We start from the raw sequence: 24,944 nt of genomic DNA, 5'->3' as shown, positions 1-24,944 counted from the left end.
AACAACCCCAAGCATTGCTACAGGTCTGGGGCAGAGTGGGTGGCAATCTGTGAGAGGAAAAGGATCCAGGGCTATTGTTCAGCACTCAGCTGAACTTGAGCCAGCAGCATGCCCAGGTAGCCAAGAAGTCCATCAGCATTCTGGCTTGTGTCAGAAACAGTGCAGCCAGCAAGAGCATGAAGGTGACCATCTCCTATAGTCAGCACTGTTGAGACTGCACCTCCAGAGCTGTGCTCAGTGTTGGGCCCCTCACTGTCAGCAAGACACAGAGGCCCTGGAATGTGTCCAGAGAAGGGCAACAGAGCTGTGAGAGCAGTGCTGCACTGTACCATGCTGCCCAGGGAGGTGGTGGAGTCACCATCCCTGGAGGTGTTCAAGAACCATGGAGATATGACAGTGAGGGACATGGTTAGTGGGCATGGCGGGGATGGGTTGACGGTTGGATGAGATGAGCCTAGTGATCCTTCCAACCGTAATGATTTTATGATTCAATGGTCCAAATGGTAAGGAAGCCCACCTGAGAGCTGCATTGCTGTTTTGTGCAGCAGGGGTAGGGGAACCAGCTCCTGCCAAGCCACCAATCATGCTGGACCCAGACTCTGCCCCAGGGCAAAATCTTACTCTCAGAACTGCCCTTGGAGGGGTGTGCAGCACTTACCAACAATCACTGCTCCCACCATCAGGCTGAAGAGAACACGAACCATCCAGTACAGTCTCTGTGTGGAGAGAGATGGGATGTCAGGCATGGAGAACAGCCCCTGGCTTTCCTCCTGCCTCACCCTGAGCCAGCCGGAGTCACCCTGGCATCCAAAACGAGGAGAGTGGATGCTTATCCCTGGGAGAAGGGTCACGCACCGCCCGTCCACGGATGCCTGGGATGATGAGCAGGAAGGTGGAAGCCAGTGTCAGGAAGATGATAACCACAATGATGGTGCTGACATCGAACACAAAACTCTTCCTCTGCTGTGTGTAGAAGGGGTAGATGCCATCAAAGAGAGTCATTTTGCACCTCCAGGAGATGGTGGGAGAGGTGGTCACAGCACAGGCCTCAGGCTGCCTCGTTGGCTTCTCCAGTCTGTGGTCACCAGTTCCAGTCTGTGGTCACCAGCTCAGCTCTGGAAGAACCAGCTGTGAAAGGATGGCCTCAATTTCTTGTTCCAGAGGGACAAGAAAATGTAACGCTGCAAGGAAATAAGCCCAGTGAAATACTGCCCAGCAGAGGAGTACCCAAAGCCCTCAGGGGTGGAGAGGAGGCGCCTGGCTCAGTGCTTAGCCAGGGCTCATGGCAGTGTGAGGAACCACAACCGTAGTTGTGGGGAGCAGCCCAAGCCCAGAAACCTGCTGAGCGGCTCCTCCCCAGGCAGAGCTGGGTATCCCCTTCCAGCTGATGTGACCAGAGCCTTCCACTTTGTGGAGTGCCCTTCCAGGAAGTCTGCAAGCCAGCAGGCACTGCTCCTCTGAGCTGGAACATGCAGCATTCATCCAAAATGACAAGGAATCACTGAGAATGTTAACTTCACAGAAGCAGAATTATCCCAGCCAGGGGCACCAACACCAAGCAGAGCATACCCACCACCTCCATTTCTACTCTCACTCCTCAGAGGCTTTTCCCGGGAACTGCAAAGTACAGTCTTGGGATATGGGTCCAAGAACACAAGGCACTGGAGCATGTAAGCATCAGGAACAAACATCGAGGTGTAGCAGACTGAGCTACATGAGACCAAGCAGCAGACGACCTGTGCAATTCCCATTGATTACTTTCAACTCCCACTAACGCTTCAGTCCTAGCAATTACAGATCTTCCATTTCTGGATTAGATCTTTTCCACTAAAACCAATTACATGCTTTGTCCTTTCATTTTCCTTATTTAATAGCATCTCTGTATGCAACTACCCTGGGAAGTCTTCAGAAGTCAGGGAATGCCAGAGCTAATATGACTCATGATCAAATATAATTTCATTCTGTCCCTGCATGGAGGAGTTTATTTTATTCTTACTTTCTGAAAACAATAATAATCATATTTTTAGGTAAGATCCAACCCAAAGCAATTCAGCCACAAAAGTGTGAGTCTCAAATCCCCTGAAGTGGGAGGGAATTGCACTAAGAGTCTTAAATCAGTTTCTTGGGGGCAGCAATACTTTGTTTCAGAATACCTCTCCATCAAGAAACAGAGACCATTATAGCAAACAATTTAACAGACACTTGGTTTTGCAAGGAAATTGCCTGGCTCACATCTGCTCCAGCTCTCATCTGGACACTCAGTTCCAGAGTAACAGAGCCACCAAGCATACTTACAGAGCTCAGCTTGCATTGTTTGGCTGTAACTGTTCCAACATATTTCCCTGGACAGCTAAGCACAGAGATGGCCAGCCTTGCAGAACCATTGCCACTTGGATTACCTGACAAGAAGGAGCTGTAACTGAGTTCCAATATTAGGTTGAATAATACCCTCCAGTCAGAGGGTTCCATCAAACATGCACACAGAGTCTATAGTCTGAGATAGGAGTCTATAAGAGCAGAAATAAACAACTCATTTAGACTACAGCTAGTCAAATCCTGATGGCTTGAATGTCACTCTTCCCACTACATCTTTGGCCTGACTTCAAAAAGTGCCTGAAGGAAAGGAATGCTTTCCCTAACTGCATCCACCAAAACGCAACCCTTTGCCAATTAAAATAAACCACAAGCAGCAAGTAAGAACTGAAAACACAGCACATAATGTGGAAAATGTTTCCATTTTGATCTAACTTTAACCTTCAGACAGTATCAAAGGATGCCTGCATTTCTTCTACACTTCTGAGAGCAGTTTTGGGGGGAGTTTTCAGGGAAATGGTGCTTTCTGTTGCTGCCAGCCCAACCATGCTCACTTGAATTCCTGCAAAGACGACCAATTCCCTGGTATTTTCACATCTTTTAAGTGGAAAACTGGGACCTGCAGCTCAGAAGAAATGGAAGTTTCTGCACCTTGGAAAGCATCATCCAATGCAGAAGCACACATGCAGCCCCAGAGCCCCTGCCATCTCCTCTGTTTGTGTGCAGAGGTTAAAAGATGAAAGATTTCTTCAAGGAAGAGTTCAGTCATTTAGTAGAAATTGACATTTTAAAAAACAAGTTTATCTTCTGTCTGTACTGGCAAGGGTGAAGGGCCAGGGAGGAAGAATGTTGGAACCTTAGCAGTTTCCACTGACAGAAATCATATTTCCCTGCCATAGAATGTGTCAAGCTGCAAGTCCAGTCCAAACTTTGCAGCAGAGTCAACAGCAATCCTAGATTGTGTTGCTGAGAGCTGCAGATTGGTATTTCCCACTAAAACTTCCAGGGCCATTCCTCACCCTTGGAAACTGAGCAATGCTGCAGTTCAGGGATGGAGATATTTATTTTCCCACCCTTGGAAGAGGGTCAAAACGAGATAAGGAATAACTGAATTTAGGGCAGCGATTCGTCCTTTCCTCCCCACGCTCACCTAGCCGGGAGCCGTATAACCGCGCGGGGGGCTCCCGCTCCCCGGAGCTCGAGAAGGGCTGCGGGCGGATCGGGGCGCCCCATGGGAGCGGCGGTGGCGGGCAGCGGGACTTGGGCGGGGCGGCGCGGGGCGCGGCAGCCGTTCTGCAGCTACTTACCTGCTGGCGGCGGCAGTAGCGGCGGCTCTTGGGTGGCACCGTCCCGCGCACGGTTCTTATAGGCGGCGGCGGGCGCGGAGCGCTATGTAAATGCCGGCACGGCCCGCCCCGCCGCACTGCCGTGTGCACCGCCGGACAGGTGAGTGCCCCGAGTCCTGTCCTCCCCTGCGTGGGGGAAAAGGGGGTGTTGGGGGTCGCTGCCTGCGCGGAGGGCAGAGAATCGGTTCCACGCGTGACTCACGTGCGCGGGGGGTTGGATGGTGCTGGACATCTGTGTCCAATGTGGAGTCTGAGGGATCGGAGCTCTGCTTATCCTTGCCTGCGTGGGGTCTGAGAGATCCGGGATGCTCCTGTCCCCTCTGCATGGGGGGAGATAAGGTTTGTGGCTGTCTGTAGGGAGTGGCGAGGTCAAAGGGTTGTGCTACTCCTTGCTCTTCTTGCATTGAGGACACTGCGTGAAGGGGACTATGCATGTCCCTGCTTGTGTAGTGAATGGAAGGGGTTGGGCCACACATTTTGTGCCAACTTGATGGACAGGGTGGGATGGGGACATGGCTCCCCACCTTGTTGAGCTCCTAGTGGCTAGGCCACTGGTGTCATTTCCTGCTTAGGGAATGGTGAAATGGGCCTATATGTCCCTTTCTGCATGGGGACTAAGGGATGTGGGCTAATGCCCTGGTCTGCTTGGAGCACTCACCTGTATGGGGCACTGGGGAGGTTGGTCCCTGCCTGCATGGAGGACTTGGGATGTTAGTGTTGTGGGTGTCCATACCTGTGTGAGGGCAGAGTGGGATGGGGTCAGGCATGTCTCCCTCCTGTCTCCTGTGTGATGCAATGGAGCCACGCGTATCCCTGTATGTGAGGGTTTGCAGCTATAGAATAGGGTACGCACAGGACATGGAGTTTGGGTTATGCATGTCTGTGTCTTGTGTGGGCACAGGGCACTATGTGGGCAGGTAGGAACCCCAAGGGATTTATGTCTCACCTGAGGAGGGAATGTCTAATGTACACCGTGGTGGCACTGGAGCATGTGGTCCCAAGAGTGTTCCCAGGTGGGACCAATCCCTGTGTGAATGTCATCCACAGTGTGTTCCCAGCTTTGTTGTTTTCAGGATAACATCCAAGGCCAGAGAGATGCAGCCTGACCCCAAACCCCAGTGCTGGCTGGCTAAGTGTCAGTCCCTCAGTCTGTCCCACCAGCATGGCAGGGGAACCAAGAAAAGAATCTGTGACTAACTGGGACCATAGGGATCAGGCTCCAGGCTTCACAGGTGCCTTGAATTTGCTCTTTTCTACCTACATGATAACACTTAGCCGTGCCACAGGGCTGCCACTTCTCCAAGATGCTGATGGGCCTCATAGTCCTGGCAGACACATGGCTCTGGAAAGGCCTCCGGGGATGTTTAGAGGATCTGACTTGGGGGGAGCCAAATCTGCTGAGATCAGGTGGAGCTGGATTCCCAGCTGTGGGAGGAAGCCGCATGCTTGTGTTATCTGCATCAGGGTTTCAACATACTCAGAGGGATGTAGAAGTTCAGTTTTAGGCCACAGGTTTCCTCTCTGATGGGAGAAGACTGGACTGAGGAAGCTGATCTTTGCTTCCATCGGGTGCAGATAGAGGGAGTAGTTTTCCCAAGGCAGCACAGGGTATCTGTGGAACAGCAAAGCCTGGAGGGCTCATCAGACCTTGAAAACCTTCTGGTATGTTTTACAAGTCTTTGGAACCAAACCTGGAAATCTTTCAATCAACAAACTGCTCCATGGGCTTCCAAGGCTGCTCTCAATTTCATTATGTCAGAGAAACCACTGGGTAGTTTGGGAGGCTTGGAGGCACTTGTGAAAAGAGGAGGATCTTTCTGGAGAAGCCAGGCAACTGGTCCTCAACTCATGGAAATCATCCCAGGAAAGAGTGGGGAAGGAGAACTGGGGACAGCTGAGTACTGCTCTTGGGAGATCCATCTTCCTTGGACATGGGGTACCGAGCTTAGATGTGTGTCTTCCCCTTTTTGAGGATATTCTGTAAGGATTGATGTCACTCAGCCTTGCCTTTGAAGGGGTTCCCAGCAATGGCTGGAGAAAGACAGACAGGAGGCACATGTCAGTGCCCCCCATGCCCACACAGTCCAAGTTCTGCTGTGAAGAAATGTTCCTAGGAAAGAGAGATTGCACTTGAGGATTGGCTGGGAGAGATACACTCTAGATATGATAATAATTCATGGGAAAGCGCAGAGGTAATGGAAAGGCATGACAGGGAAGTTTCACACTGATGGAAAAGAGTGCATGGTCCAGGATTCTATCAGCCAACCTACTGCTTGGATCAAGGCAGACACATTGATTGTATCATACTGGCCTTGACTCCGTCTGCCCAGGGCTGGAAGTTCTTCAAGGCCTCCCCAGAGTCTGGGATGGACTGGGTGATAAGAGATAAGAAGTACACGAGAGCGAGCCTCTTGTCTCTTGTCTGAATCAAGAGTAATTCCCTTAGCTGAGAAAATGAGAGGTATGCTCAGAGACGGAAGGGATTCTCAAAATTATTTTCTCTCGCGCTCAGTGTGAACAAGCAAGGGGAAAGGAACAGGTGCTGTGCTGTACCTACGGTGTTGTGCTTTGGGTCATGGCTTCATGCCACATTTTCTGACTTTGGTAGATCTTCACTTTCAGGCCTCAGCTGTAGATGAGGGTTGTGACTCTGTAAACTGTGGGTAAGCAGGAGAGAAATCTAGCAGGAGACAAATCACGTGGTGATGGTGAATGGGTTCTGCCGCTCCTGGCACTCCAGAGATCTCTGATGGCAGTGCATTAATTCAGGTTTCTATGCCGCGTTCACAACCTGGAAATAAGTATCCAACTTCACAAGTGCAATTAACAACAAATGGTAAATCTCAGCCCACTTCATCAGGCATGTTGATAATATGCTTACTGACGTAGGCATTATAATTGTGCCACAGATAATAATCGGAGTCGTATCCAAGTTTGGTATTCCTGTGCGTGGAAAACTGGTGGCAGCATTATATCATTTGTGATTTTAAAAAAGGATAATTTTTGCTGTTTATGGCTAGGAATCCCTCTGTACAGTCAGATGTTGGCCAAGAATTTGAAGGTTCATGTCCCGTTGGTGACATTTGCTCTGGTTTCAGGGTCTTTGTGGGAATTAACATAGTAAGGCGTCACAAGAAAGACTGGTCCCAAGGGTGTCTTCAAGCATTTGTAAGAAGATAAACTGAGAAGTGACACAGAGTTACCTGCAAATTTAGCACATTTTGAGGCACCTGACTGCATGCTGTAGTTGTTCCATTGTGTCCACAGCTTAGTTTTGTTTGGATAAAACAATGTGAGTGCAGAGAAACCAGTGGTTTAAATGTCTGTTTCTGTAAGGATGAGCTTATTTGTATTAACTGAGTTGGCAGAGCTTAAGACCGTGGATAATGAACTTATAACCTACAGTTGGGGCTACCTGGTCCTGCTTCAGCAGAAGGACCATCTCAGGCCAGGTTGATAGGCACCCTGCTTCCTTCCTACAGCCCAAATTGGGTAGTACTGATGATGGATGGCAGTAGTAAACACTACAAGAGGGAGTCATACAGACAGTATGGTCTGTAGATCATAGGATCCCAGAATTACTTAGATTGGAGAAAACCTCTAAGGTGGTCAAGTCCATCTATTAATTTAGCATGGCCAAGTCTGCCACTAAGCCATGTCCCTGAGCACTATATCTGCGCATCTTTTAAATACTTCCAAGGATGGTGCCTCCTGGAGAAGCCAGCTCTAGCTCATTTCTCATCCTATTTGCAGATTGCTTCTTCAGGGGACCCAGAGGCAGATGCAGCACACAGAGATGATGCTGAGTTTGACAGTGGTTCTACTGATGTCGTGGACCTTGGGTGGTAAGAACAGTTTCTGGGAAGGGTGTCCAAGGGCAGAGCCTGGATACAGCAGAGTTTCAGGTGTTACTTTATCGGAGGGAAGATGATTCATTTTGTGAGGAGCTAAGAAAATGGAGCAAGATCCTGAGTATGTGGAGCCAGCAGTCTTGGAGACTCCTCTATTGCTCTGTGTGAGTGCACAGCTTGTAACCAGGAAAAGGAGCTTCTTCCTAGTGTGATGAACATTAACAGAGGTAAAACAAGGCGCATGCTTATTGGTATAGGTTGATAGTTAATACACAGTGCAAAGAGGAGAGCGTAACCCCAGGTGGTGAGAAGTAAGAGAGGATTTTTGGCATGGAGAGGAGAAAATGAAGATCATTTGAGAGCAGAGTGGTGGGAGCCAGAAATCATATGCATTGATTTAGAAATATCAGGATCCCAACCATTAATTTCTGCTTCATACATAGATAATTCCTCAGAAGAGGGCAAAACTTCTCAAAATACCTGTTTGTACAGAAGGTTTCAGAAAGAATATGGGGAAAATATAACAGCATAATATGATTTTATAGTGGAAACGCTCTTTCCATGCATTATTTTGCTGCTCACCATGTAGGTTTGTCTCTTCCAGGAGCCCAGAAGAACATCCCCTGGGAGGTGCAGCGCTATGATGGCTGGTACAACAACCTGCAGCACCACAGCCGCGGCTCAGTGGGTGTGTGCCAGGGCTGGGGATGGCAGTGGAGGGTCTTTTCAAACCCTTTGGTGTGAAGTCAGGGTGTTTCTCAGCCCCTCTGGCTGTTCCCTCCTGATTTCTGCAGTGCAAGCAATAGCTGTGCTTACACATGATTGCATAGTCAAGGCAGGCAGCTCAGTATCACTCCAGTTACTACATGCAGCACACCACTAAGCTCTCACATAAAGCAAAGGGATTGCAGAGGGAGAGGAGAAGGACAACAGGAAGGGAACATGCCCACACAGGATCTCTCTTCATTTTATAAGGACTCCCAGTGTTGCAAGAAACACTGGGAGTAGGCCTTGGTACCAAAACTGTCTGTGTCCTTCTATCTCTTTCTTCTTGTACCTTCACACACATGGGTGTACCCTGCTTCTGGGTGCTGTTGGACCCATGCTCTGGTGTCACAGGTTCCCGGTTTCTGCGTCTCCTGCCGGCCAACTATGCAGACGGTGTCTACCAGGCCCTTCAGGAGCCCCATGTACCCAATGCTCGCCAACTCAGCAACACGGTGGCACAGGGACCTTCTGGGCTGCCCTCCAAGAGAAACACAACTGTGCTGGCTGTATTCTTTGGTAAGAGCTGGGAACTGCCAAGGAGGGGAAGACATTTGTTTCTCATGCCCCCAGATGGTACATCAGAGCTCTCCTCATACCCGCTGCTTCAGTTCAAGCCCACATCCTAAAGGCAGAACCTTGCTTGTTGCCCTACCAAAATGCTGTCCATGTGTCATACAACAGGCATGAAGTTTTGGTGACCTTTGACAAATACCGATATTTGTCACTTAGAAACTTCCTCATTTGTTTTAGCAGTAGAGTTATCTGATTGTAAAACAACTGACAGATCTGATAAGAGCCGCATGGTGTGTGGTTGCTGGGCAGAAGTGCTACAAGCCAGAGCAGTTTCTGCTGTTGCTCCAGAGGGGTCTGGAGTCCCTGGGAGCTGCTGGCTCACTGAGGAACAGGCTGAAATTGTCAGAGATGTGGAGACAAATCAGATTCACGCAGCTCAAAGTTCTTATAGGTCCCCAGATGGCTTCATGGGGGTGCTCAATGCTGAGATGAGCCATTGGAGGGGTAGACATTGGTGTGGTACCATTTAGCTTCTCCTTGGAGGCACATTTTCCCATTCCACTAAAGCTCAAACAGGCCAAGAGTCACTGAGCTCAACCTCAGAAGCAACCACTGGTCTTTTGAAGGACATCAGCGAGGGGGAGTTCAGGGAAGTAATGGCTGAGCATTGCTCCTGGAAAAACAGTGGCCTGCAGATGGTCTCTGAACTTCTGTCTGAGTTCCTCCACCCCAGTCCATGAATACACTTTCCTTACTCATGAGGTCTAACCAGGAGTACCTGGAGCATCATCTATTCCAGGTGCTGGTGACCGTCATCCCAACAACTGCCCATGTTTGGTTCTCTGGCAGGTTTCCACGTGCTTTCAGACATCCTGGGGACAGAGAAACCTGGCTGTCCTGCGGAGTTTCTGAACATCCACATCCCAGAGGGGGACCCTGTGTTTGACCCTGCAGGCACTGGAGATGTTGTCCTGCCCTTCCAGCGTATCCACTGGGCACTGGAGACTGGGCAGAGCCCCAATAGCCCCCGAGAACAGGTAGGAGATTGCATTTCCTTTTCCCTTCATTTTTCAGCTAAATTCATCTTTATCTGGAGTTTGAGTTTATGGCGTTTCCAAAGAAAAGGGCAGCACTTTCTCAGGTGTCTGAAACTGCAATTGTGAAACCCAAAGCACAACCTGCAAGGTGCTGGTTTTCATGGAGCGATAACTGTGGTTACTCAAGATTAGTGCTTTTTTGGCCAGAAGAAAACTTGGTTACTCTAGATCTGTCTAACTTTAATGCACATTTAAGTGTCTTGTATGCTTTAGAGAGAGCAGAAGAGAAAGTATAAAGGAGCAGTTCTCAATCTTCCTTGTCTATTGGAGTTTTTGTTGCATCAAAATAAGCGTAGATAAGTCTGCTGGTACTGAATAAGAGTGGTCTCTAGCTGGTGAAACAAATGATAACCAGGACCTTTTAATGATAAAGAATTTCAGTACCAGATTTCTACACTCAGACCACTGTAGGTAATTAGTAATTAAGACATGTAATTTAGGTAACTCTTCAATAAAGTATCATGAAAATGAGTACTGTCATAAGGCTGTAAAGCTTCTGGGTTTCCATGAATGTCTCCATGTTCTGCAGAGCTGGATACATTCCAGTCAGTGTGCTGTGGGTTTCTTTTTTTTTCATTCTGGAGTGTTTCCCAACAAAAATTGCTGAAGCAAAACTGCCCTGCCCTACCTAAACCTTTCTCATGACAAAGCATGATGAGACCAGATTAGCAGGTCACATTTTAAGCAGTTTCAGGCCTTAGAAGAATGAAAACTTCTGCATGCTTTCAAAAGATAAAGCATTCCTGCAGGAATTAGTCCATCAGATTGCACAGGAATTGGCTGTGATTGTATTTGTACCCTGGTTATTCTTGCTAAAACAGGGGATGGGGTGTCTTGCAAGACCAGACAGGTCAGGATGTGACTTTTCAGATGTCTTGCACCTTATGACACCCACTGTTCTCACCCTAGACCAATGAGGTGACAGGCTGGCTGGATGGCAGCTCCATCTATGGCCCTTCACATTCCTGGAGTGATGCCCTGCGGAACTTCTCAAATGGACAGTTGGCATCGGGACCAGGAGGGCACGTCCCCAGGGAGACAGATGGGAAGGTCCCCATGTGGAAAGCTCTGGATCCGTCCACCGGACAGGGTGGCCCTCGTGGAATCTACGGTAAGGGACAATCTGCAGCTTCCTCAGTGGTTGTCTCATGGTCACCCCAGCTGTGGGAGAGAAGGTAGCGTCCTAGACTGAGGGGGAGAAAGATGAGCTGTGAACTGAAGGTACTGTGTCCCCTTTGGGTCATTTCCCATAGACTGGCAGGTGCTCATGCCTCAGATTTGAAACCATCCCCTGTTGGGAAAGGGGATACAGACAATAAAAACAGTCTCAGCTTGCCTTGAATTCCGTACTCGCCTTATCCCTGCTCTGTGCTTCAGGCCCATGCTGCCCACTTGCTCACATCCACAGGGAGAAACAGTGAGGGGAAAAGAGCAGGGGGCAAGGGAGGCTGGGATTCAGCCATGGGGCTGGGGGCTTCTTAACCATGGATATGGTAAGCCCCTGGATGGTGAGCAGGAGGTGAAGGTGTGAGTCTCTCCATCCCACTCTGATGTCTCTGGTGGCTCTTGCAGACCTGGGGAATGCCTGGGGAAACGAGAACCTCTTCCTGCAGGCCATGAGCATTGCTTGGTTTCGATACCACAACTACCTGGCTTCAGAGCTGGCCAAGAATCACCCTAGCTGGTCTGATGAGGATATCTTCCAGCACGCTCGCAAGAGGGTCATTGCCACCTTCCAGGTGAGGGACAGGACCTTGTGGTCCCTAGTGTTTTCCTTGATCTTGTCTCTGACCTGGCTCCCTGTGCCCTAGAGCATTGTGCTGTATGAGTGGCTGCCAGCGCTGCTGGGGACACCTGTTCAAGACTACACAGGTAAGAGTCACAGTGGGCAATGGGGCAAGGGAGCTTGGGGTCAGGGCTCCATCTCCTTTCCCTCCATCTTGGGTGCTGGATCCATCCATTACTGCCTCCCTGCAGGCTACCAGCAGCATATGGACCCCAGCCTCTCACCAGAATTTGTGGCAGCAGCAAGGATCTTCCTTGCCACCATGGTGCCACCAGGTGCCTACAAGAGGTAGGAAAAGCATGAAGGCCAGAAAAGGGAACACCCAAGCTTGAGTCATGTCTGGGGAGAATCCCTGCCTGGCCCCAGCCTGGGGACATCACTGGCCAGGGTCTAAGTCTCCAGCCCTTCTCTGATGTCTTAGGGACCCCAAATGCCATTTACGAAATGTGTCCAACTCCGGTGGTCCATTTCCAGTGGTGCGGCTCTGCAACAGCTACTGGAGCAGAGAGGTATGGAGAAGGATTCCAAGCATGTGTTAGAAGTTCTGTTTCCCCATGGACTGTCTTTTCCTTGGGAGGAGTCATTTCCCACAAAGGGAAGGGACCTATTGTCCCTTCAGCTGATGAGGTCAGGGATGTGAGGACAGAATCTGTTCTGGGCACAGAGTCAGAACAGTCTGCAGAGTGGTTACTGTTGTGAGAGTGCTGGACTGAAGCTGCTCTGCCTCTTATCCCCTTCTTTGGGCTTATTTTCTAGCTTGATCTGTTCTGATTCCTGTTCAGCTCTGGTGGTGGTGGCAGGATCACTTTCATGCTAACTGCTACTGGTCTGATTGTGCCCCAAGGCTCTGCAGGAGGACACGTGCCATAGCCAGGAAAATCCACTAGTTGCTTGGGTTGGTGGTGGGCTTACCCTAGGCTTCATTCAGTGCTTTATATTATGGAGGACTGCACAGGGGGTGAAAGGGAAACTGGGCACAGTGTATGATAGAGTAAGCAAGGAGTGTGAGATCCTCCTCATCCAGACATACCCAGATGCCTTCTTCAGGTTCAGCAGGCTTAGATCTCAAGGTTAAAGTGATGCAGGGGAGATGAACCTGGAAGACCCATAGGTTCCCTTTGTCCTTCGGGTGCTGGGTTCAGGGATGTGGGGCTTCTCTACGTCCTTTGATCTGAGAGGAATCACCTAATCTTCCCTCAGAGCACTGGGATGCAGCAGGAAGATGTGGATGACCTCCTGCTGGGGATGAGCTCGCAGATTGCGGAACGGGAGGACAGCATTGTGGTGGAAGATCTCCAAGGTCTGCACTCCCATACACCCAGGTGGCACGTTGTGGGGCTGTGTGTGGGCTGAGGTGGGGAGGATGATCCCATCACGCGCAGACCAGATTCAGCCCTGTGCAGGGCATGCTGACCACAGCACTCTGGCCTTCTTCACAAGAGCATGGTGCTGGTCCCCATGTTCATTTCCAGGGAAGGATGTTGAAGGGTCTGGAGCACAAATCCTGTGAGGAGAGGCTGAAGGAGCTGGGATTGTTAAGTCTGGAGAAGAGGAGGGTCAGGGGAGACCTCATTGCACTCTACAACTTCCAGAAGGGAGGTTGTGATGAGGAGGGGTTTGGCCTCTTCTCCCAGGCAACAAACAGGACCTGAGGAAATGGCCACAAGTTGTTCCAGAAGAGGTTTAGATTAAACATAAGGCAAAGCTTTTTCTCTCAGACAGTGGTCAGGCACTGGAATGGCTGCCCAGGGAGGTGGTGGAGTCGCCATGCCTGGCAGTGTTCAAGAGGTGTCTGGATGAGGAGCTATGAGAGCTGGTTTAGTGGCTTTTGGTAGCGATGGTAATGGAAGGATAGTTAGACTAGATGATCTTGTAGGTCCTTTCCAACCTTGTGATTCTATGATTCAGCATGGCCTATGGCAGAGAGACGAGGCCTGCCAGGTGCCCAGTACAGCTGAGGTTGCCACATTAGCTCTGCCATAGCATCACACTGATTTGATTCCACCTGTAGATTACTGGTATGGCCCTCTGAAGTACTCCCGTACTGACTACGTGGCCAGCTGGCTGCAGCGTGGGCGAGACCTCGGCCTGCCCACCTACAACCAGGCTCGGGAGCGGTTTGGGTTGAAGCCTCTGCAGGACTGGACAAAACTTGACCCACACTCTCAGCAAAAGGTAACGGGAAGCTGGTTTGGATGCAGAAGCCATGTGTGTTGGAGCACCTCGGGGCCTTCTAAGCTGTAGGTGGCTTCTCCAGCAGTGTAGGGAGGGGTTCATAGTGCCTGGCTGAGCACCCTCCCAGCCAACTTCCCTCCCTCTTCTGGGGGCTCACAGGATTTTCTGGTGAAGTTTTCCCTCTGCTCATCTGTGCACGGTGGGGGTTTCTGGCCAGGTCCTGGAGGTTGCTGCCTTGTATGCTAACAACACGGCCCGGCTGGAGCTGATCCCTGGAGGCATGCTGGAAGATGACAGTCCCCTCTTCAGAACCATCATCCTGGACCAGTTTGTGCGCCTGCGTGATGGAGACAGGTTCTGGTTTGAGAACATCAAAAATGGGTAAATGCCTCTTCCTCCTCTGTGTGCAGAGCCCTTGTAAAGTACAGCAGAGATGGAGAAACTGCCCTCTGTCTCCCTTTGCTCCTAAAACAGCATGGGGAGCAAGCCCCAGCTGCTACTGGTGAGGCCTGTGGGGCTGAGCAGTGGCACCCCAGGGTCACCACTTGGCTTCACATCATTTCACCAGGCTGTTCACAGCAAAGGAGGTTGAGGAGATCCGTAACACCACATTTCGCGATGTCCTGGCTGCAGTTACCTATTCACAGCAGGCAGAGCTGCAGAACAGTGTATTTGTCTGGAGCAATGGTGAGTGCTCCATCTTGCAACAAGCTGAGACATGGGAGAGAGATGCAGAACACGTGAAATGCAGTGGTTCTTTGTAAATAAGGCAGGCAGCACTGATGTTGAAAATGGACTGAAGCCACAGCATGAGCGCTGCATGACTCCTGCAAGGATTCTCAGGCACAAAAAATGTTCTTGATGCCCTGAAGTGTTCTGGGGTTAAGGCTTGGCCTCTGCCTACCCTGCATTGTGTCACTCTCCTCACTAGCATGTCTTTTATTTGCTTTTATATGCAAACACACACGGGTTGGTAGAATAAATGTGAAAGACCTGAAAGCATTTTATCTGGCACATGTTCTAGCCCTTGCAAGATGTTTTGGTTCCTTTGGCATGCACTTCTTGCAATTGCTCCCTGGGTTTACAGCCTGGTCAAGCAGAGGCTATCAACCTCAGCTTGCAAAGGGTTCTTCCTCAGCCCATCCCATGGGACAGGTGGTAGTGCTGAACTCCCCAGAGCATATGAGTCCAGTTCTGCTCATGGTATGATGTGATGTGCCAAGGGTCAGCCTTGAAAACAAAGCTTGTTGCTTAAGATCTCAAGCATTCCAGTTTAGCATTGCTCCCTGGGTTACTTAGCAATGAATCCCAAGCAGCATCTCATCTGGAGGTTCATGGAGATGATGGAAGATGGAAAGGTAAAAGCCCCATGACTCTCACAGCCTGTCTTCTCTGATGCAGGAGACCCATGCCCCCAGCCTCAGCAGCTGACAGCTCAACTCCTGGCCAACTGCACACCCATGACTGTGCTGGATTACTTCGAAGGCAGTGGTGCAGGCTTTGGCATCATCATCATTGTCCTCTGCTGCTTGCCTTTAGGTTTGCCACTCCAATTCCTAACCCATCTCCTCTTCTACAAAAGAAAGCCCAGGAAAAAAGCTTTGCGGTACCTCATGCCACTCTCTCCCATGTGTCCCCAGTGAGTCTCTTTGTTGCTTGGATCATTGCCATTCTCCGTGAGAGAGATTTCAAGAAGCTTCAGAAGCAGAAGAAAGCCAGTGTGCGGAGGGAGGTGACCGGCGAGGCAATACAAGGTGAAGTAGCATTTCTGATCCTTTGTTGGTGCCTGGTGATGCTGCTGAAATCAGGACACATCACCAGGCAGCACTGGAGGTCACACTTGTCAGGATTGGAGCTAATATCCAAACTGAATATAAGAAGAAAATGTTTCCCTGGGATGAAAGGGTGCAGCCTCCATGCTGCCTGAGATCTGACTGGATACAGCTTTGAGCAGACTGGTTATAACCGATGGTCCTACTTTGGGCAACATGAGGTTCCTTCCAACCCAAGTCATCCTGTGAGCAAGATAATACCTTACCAGAAAACCTATGTAAAGCAATTGCACTCATAGGACAGGGACTTTACCTCCTTGCTCTGGATACTGGAAAAATCCTGTCTCCTAGCTCTGTGATCTGTATTCTTGCATAACTGTGTACTTGAGCTCTGTGGTTGGGAGATAATTCTTTCCTTAATATGTTTGGTCTCTTGGCAGTTGTGCTGCCAGCAGTTAGAGAATATCATCGAGCCTGAATAAAATGCAAGTCTAGATTGAATTTCAGAAATTGGATGGTAAAGGGAGAGCTTAACTCTGGCACAGCTAAGACTCAGGCACACTTGTACTATTGCAGAAATGATGGCACAGTTATTGCAGCAAAGTCAGGCTATGCAATAGAAAACTCCAGTGACCCAGGTGACCTGTGTTTTCTGTGCCCCATCTGCATTGTGCAGCATCAGCAGGGAAAGAATGAAGGCATTCCATCCCTTGTTGCAAACCCAATGCAGTCACTCCCAGGGGTGAAGGAGGTGCTGGGTTAGAAGCACAGGTACACATTTCCAACTGAGTGCTATGCTATTTCCCATCAGCCATGGAGTGGCACGGTCCCAAGACAGACAGCTCCCTTGTCTACATCCAGCTCCAAGCTGACAAAGTGCTCAAAGTGCTGGATGGGAGAGGTTTGGTGCTCCGGTGTGTCAGCCTGAAAGCCCAGCAGAAGGTGGAGGTGATCCTCTCCAGCAACAAAGGGAACAAAGCTCTGCTGTTGAAGAGCCCCAAGGAATATGACCTGGTGAGTATGATGATGCCTGGAGAGGCCTCCTCTAGGCCTTCCAACATCCTTGCATACACACTGCACCATTTGGAGCCTGTGCCACTCACAGCCATTTAATGGGATCTTCTGCAGGTGCTGTTTTTCAGTGAGGAGGCAGAGAGGAGCAGCTTCTTTGGAAAGCTCCAAGATTACTTGAAAACAAACTGCCTTGAGCTGCATGTGTCTGAGATGAAAGAGCAAAGCCTGCTGAAACGGGCAGTCACCCAGGAGCAGAGGAGACGAATTCTGGAGACTTTCTTCAGGCACCTGTTTGCTCAGGTATGTAGAGGTGTGGCAGGCTCTGATGCATCAGGGAAGGTATTTCTGTATTGACTGAGCAATGAATGATGCTGCTGTTGGCCTCTGTAGCAGCTGATAAGCCACGCACAAGGAAGCTGCCAATAATTTGAGGTCCAAGGGACTTTTTCCCTTGTAGAAAACAAAGGGAGTTTGTAATGGTGATACAAATGTTTCAAGTTGCAAAGAAATGTTTGGATGATGGAACTGTCGTTTCCATCACGTGGGGGAGAAGCATGGGGCGTCCTATACTGAGAGCCAGCTATCTCTGTACAAGGTGAGCACCAGCCTTCTGCTCCAGAGGCACTCATGAGTTTTCTTTTGTGGGACACAACTTGTAGATGCTGGACATTGACAAGACTGATGCTGGAGAGCTCAACTTTGAGTCTTCACAGAAAGCAAAGGAGTCCCTGACATGCGAGCTGAGCAGGGCTGAGTTTGCTGAGGCCCTTGGGCTCAAAGCCAACTCCATGTTTGTGGACTCCATGTTCTCCCTGGCTGACAAGGATGGCAATGGCTACATCTCCTTCAGGGAGTTCCTGGACATCTTGGTGGTCTTCATGAAAGGTGGGAGCTGGTCGTGGTTGGTGTCTTCATCTGTTGCCCAAAGTCCTATTTCTGGACTCAGTAATAAACAGGATCCATCCAACAGGTCAACCTGTCGACACTTCAGAAATTCACTTATGACAGCTCAGCTTGAGTTGCGTAGCAATGACAATGTAGTGATATTTTCTGTGAGGCTGTTCATGAGGGGAGCTATCTTAGAGTAGCAACTTGCTGATCTGTCACCTCCAGTATACAACTATTGTTTGGTACCCATTTTTTCAACGCACCCTTGAGAAAGTCAAACAGAAGTGCAGCACAAGGGTCTGGAGATGAGTTCAATTACCATTCAGACTGAGCATCAGTGTGAGTTCACTCTCTTCAGGGCTGGATGAGACTTCACTGGTGCATGTTCAGACTCTTGAAGACAATGTCTGAAATGTGCTGGTGAAAGTAGATCTTGCTCTTACTTCCTCTTTTGTGCCACCAGGGTCCTCAGAGGAAAAGTCCAAGTTGATGTTCAGGATGTATGACATTGATGAGAATGGGTTCCTTTCCAAGGAAGAGTTTTTGAGGATGCTCAGGTATTTCTCCTCTGCCCGACAGACATTTTCACAGTGTCTGCATATACAGGTGTCTTCACAAGCAGCTCACTGCTTCAGCAGTTCAGTCCCCAAGGAAGCTATGTGAGAGCCCAATGGGCTCAATGCTCACAACCAGGAGCCCATTTCTACAGTGAAACTTCTCTGGGGCTCTGCTCAGTGTTATTGCAAGGACTCAAGCTATGGTCTCTTCTTTCCTTCTTGCTCCAGGTCCTTCATTGAGATCTCAAACAACTGCTTGTCAAGAGAGCAGGCGGAGCAGGTGACTGAGTCCATGTTCCAGGTTTCAGGGTTTCAGGACAGGGATGAGCTGACATGGGAGGATTTCCACTACATGCTACGGGACCATGACAACGAGCTTCGTCTCACTCAGCTCTGCATCAAGGGTCAGTAGGGGAATGGATGAGAGCTCCAGGTCACCTCTGTTGGCCTGGAGGGGATGAGTTACACTTAATTCACAGCTTCCAAATCTTGTTCCATCCCAAATCAATTTCTCCAACAACTTAGCCACTGTAAATGGCCATTTTGTTCTTTTGGCTTCTGAAAGGTGTCCCTGAGGTGTTCAAGCAAAACGTACACAACCGTGTCTCCTTCATCAAGAAAGAGCCCAGAGGGTAAGTGCTTTCTCTGGTCCTGCTGCCATTTCTTCTTCTCTTTCTGCCCCTGGGCATGTCCATCCTTCACCTCAGCTTCTCCAGCAAATGTTCCTGAAATACTTTGCTTTTGGAGTGAATCTATTTACTGTACCAAGCAGATAGAGTTCATGCAGGCAGGAGGAGTGGAATGGCTTCTCGACTGAGTCTGAGATGGAAAGTGTCCATGGGGCTGCAATGGGGAAAGTTTTGGAAGGGCCATATTTGTTGCTGACTGACCCGCAGCCTTTTCTACAAGTACAGCTCTAGCCAGTATGTCTCTCCCTCTTTCTGGCAGAACCATTTCAAACAGGGAGGACCCAAACCCAGGCATGATGGCCCCCTGCATGGATCGAGAAGGGCAAGAACTGAGGAAGAGACCAGGCAGAAAGTGAGTAAGCTCATCCCCTTGTTGGGTTTCTCGCATCTCTGCATAACATATAGATCAAGTGGTGATGCTGCAAAGAGTAGCACAACATGGGGAGGGGATGCAGGAGTAGATCTGCAGGAGATGCTCAGCCCCAGCAGGCAAACCAAGCCCTGGAGGAGCACAATGAGGGTAGTGCAGGGCTGGCTGCTTTCCTTCTGCTGGGGTTGTGTGGATGTTTCTCTGGGGAAATAAATAAATAAATAAATAATAATAATAATGCAGTGGACAAGTTTGTCGACCATGACAGTGCATTTTGGGGTGTATGTCTCACCCATGGACAGGAGCATTACACAGCAGTTCCTGTCTGTGCTCCTCTGTCCCTTGGAACTGTGCTGATTCATACATGGGTTGCCTGCAGGTGTTGCAAGAAAGGCTGCAGTCCTTACTGCTTCATCACTGGCAAATACTTCCACAAGGCAGGAGTTAAATGGCTGGTTTTTATGGCTAGGAGTAATACATTTTTCATAATATCCCAGTTTGCCTTAACAATGTCAAGGATTTTTCCTATTCTGGAATGTTTATGGAGGTTTGAATATAAAAATGTAAATGATCTTTTACAGTCCCTATCGTGGTTTTATTTATGAGTCGCATGACCCACTGAGCTGCTGTTGTCTTTCAAGTAGACCAACCAGTGACCTGAGGTCACGCACTGACAGTGCATCCCGTGGGTCACTGCAGTGATGGGTGTGCAGAGCTGTTTGCAGTGCTGTGCAGGGAGGAAGACCAAAATCTAGGCACTGCAGCTTGACACACAGACCAGGAGGATCCTGTATATTAAATCTGTTGTTCTTTTTTTACACAAGGGCAAACCAATATCAGCTGCATCTGTACACCGAGGCACAACGGAAGAAGTACCAGCAGAACAGAGTTCAGCAGAAGATCCAGGAGTTCAAGCGTTTCATTGAGAATTACCGGCGTCACATCGTCTGCGTGGTCCTGTTCTCTGCCATCACCACTGGCTTGTTCGTGGAGAGAGCATACTGTGAGTGGCTCCATTTGAGGAGCTGCCCATTGTTCGGGGCATGCTGCTAAAGGACAAGGACAGTGGCACTAGTCCTTGTGAGGAATAACCATAGAATCACTGAGGTCAGATGAGAGCTCTGCAGGGTCAGAGCAAGAGCAGTTTCAAAGCTGAAGGTCCTATCTTGAGAAGGCCTGAAGAGCTCTGAAGTTGGGAATGGCACCACCTCACTGAGCCTGGGACAATGTTTGTGGCCGTCTTCCTTGTGAAGTGTTCTTGTTTTATATCCAACTTGAATATCCATTCATGGAAGTCATGCAGTTGTTTCTCTCCCTTTCACTGTGCAGCTCTGAAAAAGAATTTGGTTCTGTCCTGTCTATAAAGCCCACCAATTTCCCCTACCCTCCCCCTGCGTAACATATCCCAATTCACACCCATCCTGGTGGATTTTGCTGGACTTGGTCTAGTTGGTGCCTCTTTTATGTTGGGATGTCCAACGCTAGAAATAAGGTGCAGATTCTCAGTGTCCTACAGCGAGCAAATGCCTCCCTTGAGCTCCAAGGACACCCTGGAGTGTATGCAGCAGCAGCAGCATACACAGCAAATCATGCCTCTGTCCCCGTGCAGCCCCATCTGGATGACATTTCCTTGGCCACACAAGTGGCTGTCCCTGTGGGGCAGAAAGGGACATGGTCTCTATCACCAGGCACATGATGCCCACTCTGCTTTCTCCCCCTAACAGACTATGCCTTCGCATCCCCCAGCACTGGAATTACACAGACCACCTTTGTGGGGATCATCATCTCGCGGGGATCAGCTGCCTGCATCTCCTTCATGTACTCCTACATCCTGCTCACCATGTGCCGCAACCTCATCACCATCCTGAGGGAGACGTTCCTCAATTGCTACATCCCCTTTGATGCCGCTGTGGATTTCCATCGCTGGATTGCCATGGCAGCCCTGGTTTTCTCAGGTAGGTGGACTGCTGGGGTGTGGGGCAGGAGGATCAGGCAGCCATGGCATGGAAGGACAAGGTGAGAAGCTTGAAGACACCAGAGAAGATGAGGAATCACCATGTCTTTGGTCACAATGGTGAGGTCTGTCACATCTCCATCCACAGCAGTGGTGATGCTTTTCTCTCCCCATTTTTCTCCTACAGTGCTCCACACCGCAGGACATTTAGTGAACGTCTACATCTTCTCAGTTACACCTCTCAGTGTGTTGTCCTGCCTCTTTTCCAGTGTCTTTATGAATGATGGGTAGGTGAAATTTAACATATAGTCCAGGCAGAGCATCCTGGACATAGAAAGGAATGGAAATGGAAGCCGGGAGTTTGGTTTCTCCCAGTGCTGGCTAGGCCATGGGTCAATTTCTTGTTCCTCTAGGTCACAGCTCCCTCAGAAGTATTACTGGTGGTTCTTCCAGACCATTCCAGGTGAGAAAACACAGTAGGGCCCAGCCCAATGGAGTCCCAATGGGGCAGGCTTGATCCCATCCCAATCCTTCCTTTCACAGGCATGACAGGAGTGCTGCTGCTCATCCTTCTGGCTGTGATGTATGTCTTTGCTACCCACCATTTCCGCCGTGTTAGCTTCCAGGCCTTCTGGATCACTCACCATCTCTATGTGCTGCTCTATGTGCTGGTAGAGGTCATGGGATGGGAGAGGGGGGATGATGCTTGTGGACTGCAACCACATGAGAGGGCCCTGGGGACCTGGTGGCCTCAGTTCCAGCTCCCTGCTGCTGCTAAGCTGCCACCAACCCAGTAATGTGTGTGCTGAGTGTTGTGCTGATGGAAGTCATCCCCTGTCCTTGTCTAGGTTATCATCCATGGCAGCTACGCTCTGATCCAGCAGCCCCGCTTCCACATCTACTTCATCATCCCAGCTCTCATCTATGGTGCAGACAAGCTGCTCAGCCTGAGCAGGAAGAAAGTGGAGATCAGCGTGTTGAAAGCTGAGCTCCTGCCATCAGGTACCGCATCTCTCTGGTTGTGCAGTGCCAGGTCAGCTCAGGCCCTTTACAAGAGGATGGAGGCTGCAGGGGTGGAGGAAACGCATCTTCCCCAGGGCTGGATTTTATAGGGTGGTTTCATAGTAGCAGTTTCCAACCCAGGTGGTATGCAGGTACCTGTGGCCCCAGAAATTGGCTTGCTGGTGGCCCCAGCACCTCCAGCAGGGAGCCATGCTCCATTGCACACGATCCTCTGCATCTTTTGCAGCACACTGTATGGTAAGGATCTCCTGTGCTTCCCTCACAACTAGGGAAACTGAGGCAGAGAACTCAGGCCATCACACCCATGCCCCAGCATAGCCCCTCCAGTTTGTTTTCAAGCTGTCTCACCTACCATTAGCAAAGCTCAAATGCTCTTTCTTTCCTTAAGCCTTTCTACCAAATGACTTACTCACTTTAACAAAGGAAAAAATGAAGTCCTAGAATGATAGACTTGTTTGAGTTGGAAGGGTCCCTTGAAGGCCATCAGTCCAACTCCCTGCACTGAACAGGGACGCCTACAGCTCCATCAGGTGCTCAGAGCTAGGTCTCCTTCCCCTCCCCAGGTGTCACTCACCTCCGGTTCCAGCGGCCACAGGACTTTGACTATAAGTCTGGGCAGTGGGTGCGCATTGCCTGCATGGCCCTGGGCACCTCTGAGTACCACCCCTTCACGCTGACCTCAGCCCCTCATGAGGACACGCTGAGCCTGCACATCCGTGCCGTGGGGCCCTGGACTACCCGCCTGCGGGAGCTCTACTCCCCTGAGAGCCTGGCCCTTATAGGCAAGCTGCCCAAGGTGAGGTGTTCCTCCAGGGATGAAATTAACAAAGCCGAGAGCACCTCAGTGCTGGAAGGGGAGAATTAGGCTGGGTGTTAGGAAAAAGTTCTGTACCAAGGGGTGGTGGGCTTAGAATGGGCTGCCCAGGGCACTGACATGGCCCTGAGCTGCTGGAGCTCTGAAAGCATTTGGACAGTGATTTCATACTTAGGTTTGGGTTTTGGGTGGTCCTGTGCAGAGCCAGAAGTAGGGCTTCGTGATCCTTGTGGGTCCCTTCCAACTGGGGATATTCTGTTATTCTATGAGCCCTGAAGGTGACCAGTCCTGGGGCAAGTGGAGGATATAGATGCTGTACTGATGGCTGGCTCCTTTCTAGCTCTATTTGGATGGACCCTTTGGGGAGGGCCACCAGGAGTGGCACAAGTTTGAGGTGTCGGTGCTGGTGGGAGGAGGTATTGGGGTGACACCTTTTGCATCCATCCTCAAAGACCTGGTCTTCAAGTCATCCATCAACTCCAAGCTGATGTGTAAGAAGGTAAGATGAAACACCCAGAGGGTAAGAGCCCTCCTGAGATACCTTCACCTGGTGTTGGCATCTTTGGGGATAAAATGCCCCACAGCCCTACTGGGAAGAGCCCTATGAAATGTGTGCAGAGTTCCCAGTCCCAAGCTGAGCCTCATCCCCGACTTCCACAGATCTATTTCATATGGGTGACGCGCACGCAGCGGCAGTTCGAGTGGCTGGCAGACATCATCCGCGAGGTGGAGGAGGCGGACAGGAATGAGCTGGTGTCTGTGCACATCTACATCACACAGCTGGCTGAGAAGTTCGACCTGCGCACCACCATGCTGGTGAGTCCCATGCCGGGAGCAGCTGTGGGGTGGATGCCATGCCATGGTGGGCTGTCTGACATGCAAAGGTCTGTCTTGCAGTACATCTGTGAGCGGCACTTCCAGAAGGTGCTGAACAAGAGTCTGTTCACTGGGCTGCGCTCCATCACCCATTTTGGCCGCCCCCCGTTCGTACCCTTCTTCGATTCACTGCAGGAGGTGCACCCTGAGGTTAGTGCCACTGAGATGCTTGGGGACAGGATGGGGACACCCACCTTCGAGCTTGAGTGACATCCCCATCCCCAGCCTTTCCCCAAGGTCTTGGAGACCTTGGTGGCGTAAGAGGAGAGCAGGAAGGGCATAAACTCCCACACTGCTGTAGCTGCTCACAGAGATGATAACCTCAGGCCCATGTCCATGAGCATGTGGGCTGGGGGGAAGCTGCTGCTGACCCTTTTGGCCGCCCTTCTTCCCCAGGTGCACAAGATCGGGGTGTTCAGCTGTGGCCCTCCTGGGATGACAAAGAGCGTGGAAAAGGCTTGTCAGCAACTGAACAAGAAGGACCAGGCCTACTTTGCACATCACTATGAGAATTTCTGACCCTGCTCCCCTGCCATTTTAGTCCTGTGTGCTGCGGTCTTTGTGGGAAAGGTATATTGAACCCCAGCATCCATGCAAGCCAGGCCTTGGCTGGTCATGGTCCCATGCTCCCACCCACTGCTATTCCTAGAAGAAATGCACCTGTGACTGTGAGCCCAGCACTCAGAGCACCACATTCCCAGTACGCCCTGTCTGTCCTGGTGCAGGAAACCCAGTGCTGGATTCAAACCTGGCTCTGCAGCTTTAATCCTGCACCTCAGGGGTTGGCTCTGAACAGCTTTTGGAACGTGGCACAACCCAAATTCACAGCACTTTGCCTACATACCCAAGTAGCAGGTCATGTGGAGGCAGTGAGCTCCCTTCTCCTGCAAATGGGCTCAGCTTCTCTAACGCACTCATTCTTGCCTGCTCATTAGTGCTCTGAGCCTCCCCCAGGTCTGTTTACAGCCTGTGTTTGCACTGGCTTCTTTCAGCAGCATCACCATCCTCTGATCAGGGATTATTTATGCCTTTTTAACTAATGCCCGGCTATGCATTGCTGGGCTGTTGCTCTCCTGGGCTATGAAAGAGCAATAGGATTTTATCTTTGCTTAAATAAAGCTGACTAAAGTTCAAATCA

The 24,944-nt window shown here is 50.2% G+C and overlaps 2 protein-coding genes across 6 annotated transcripts in view; one reads left to right on the top strand and one right to left on the bottom strand.

The window, feature by feature from the left end:
- Window positions 1-3,724, bottom strand: part of LOC107318485 (dual oxidase maturation factor 2) — an 8,487-nt gene extending 4,763 nt beyond the window's left edge. For both annotated transcript variants that reach the window (XM_015872337.3, XM_085515048.1), the window contains exons 1-3: window positions 3,621-3,724; window positions 856-1,181; window positions 659-716 (exon numbers count right to left, since the gene is read on the bottom strand). In XM_015872337.3, coding sequence (XP_015727823.1) covers window positions 659-716; window positions 856-1,002 — 205 coding nt within the window. In that variant the 5' untranslated portion in view covers window positions 1,003-1,181; window positions 3,621-3,724. The remainder of the gene's footprint in view (window positions 1-658; window positions 717-855; window positions 1,182-3,620) is intronic.
- DUOX2 (dual oxidase 2) overlaps window positions 1-24,944 on the top strand; it is a 26,617-nt gene extending 1,673 nt beyond the window's left edge. Inside the window, exons 1-34 of one of the 4 annotated variants that reach the window (XM_015872312.3) lie at window positions 3,622-3,759; window positions 7,413-7,504; window positions 8,115-8,198; window positions 8,630-8,794; window positions 9,641-9,828; window positions 10,798-10,999; window positions 11,461-11,627; window positions 11,700-11,760; window positions 11,866-11,962; window positions 12,096-12,183; window positions 12,875-12,974; window positions 13,686-13,849; window positions 14,067-14,230; window positions 14,418-14,536; window positions 15,251-15,388; window positions 15,490-15,603; window positions 16,433-16,635; window positions 16,750-16,935; window positions 17,295-17,520; window positions 17,987-18,080; window positions 18,309-18,484; window positions 18,646-18,712; window positions 19,029-19,121; window positions 19,964-20,142; window positions 20,864-21,094; window positions 21,281-21,380; window positions 21,507-21,556; window positions 21,637-21,764; window positions 21,942-22,095; window positions 22,680-22,912; window positions 23,271-23,429; window positions 23,591-23,746; window positions 23,828-23,956; window positions 24,203-24,944. In XM_015872312.3, the coding sequence (XP_015727798.1) occupies window positions 7,441-7,504; window positions 8,115-8,198; window positions 8,630-8,794; window positions 9,641-9,828; window positions 10,798-10,999; window positions 11,461-11,627; window positions 11,700-11,760; window positions 11,866-11,962; window positions 12,096-12,183; window positions 12,875-12,974; window positions 13,686-13,849; window positions 14,067-14,230; window positions 14,418-14,536; window positions 15,251-15,388; window positions 15,490-15,603; window positions 16,433-16,635; window positions 16,750-16,935; window positions 17,295-17,520; window positions 17,987-18,080; window positions 18,309-18,484; window positions 18,646-18,712; window positions 19,029-19,121; window positions 19,964-20,142; window positions 20,864-21,094; window positions 21,281-21,380; window positions 21,507-21,556; window positions 21,637-21,764; window positions 21,942-22,095; window positions 22,680-22,912; window positions 23,271-23,429; window positions 23,591-23,746; window positions 23,828-23,956; window positions 24,203-24,325 (4,602 nt within the window). In that variant the 5' untranslated portion in view covers window positions 3,622-3,759; window positions 7,413-7,440 and the 3' untranslated portion in view covers window positions 24,326-24,944. The other 3 variants (XM_015872314.3, XM_085515047.1, XR_014934201.1) reach the window with 3 other exon arrangements.

This window comes from Coturnix japonica, chromosome 14, assembly GCF_054131305.1.
Source record: "Coturnix japonica strain WE chromosome 14, WE-NBRP24, whole genome shotgun sequence".
Lineage (NCBI taxonomy): Eukaryota > Metazoa > Chordata > Aves > Galliformes > Phasianidae > Coturnix > Coturnix japonica.
The sequence above is the reverse complement of the archived record's forward strand: the minus strand, read 5'-3'. Positions and strand labels throughout refer to the sequence as shown.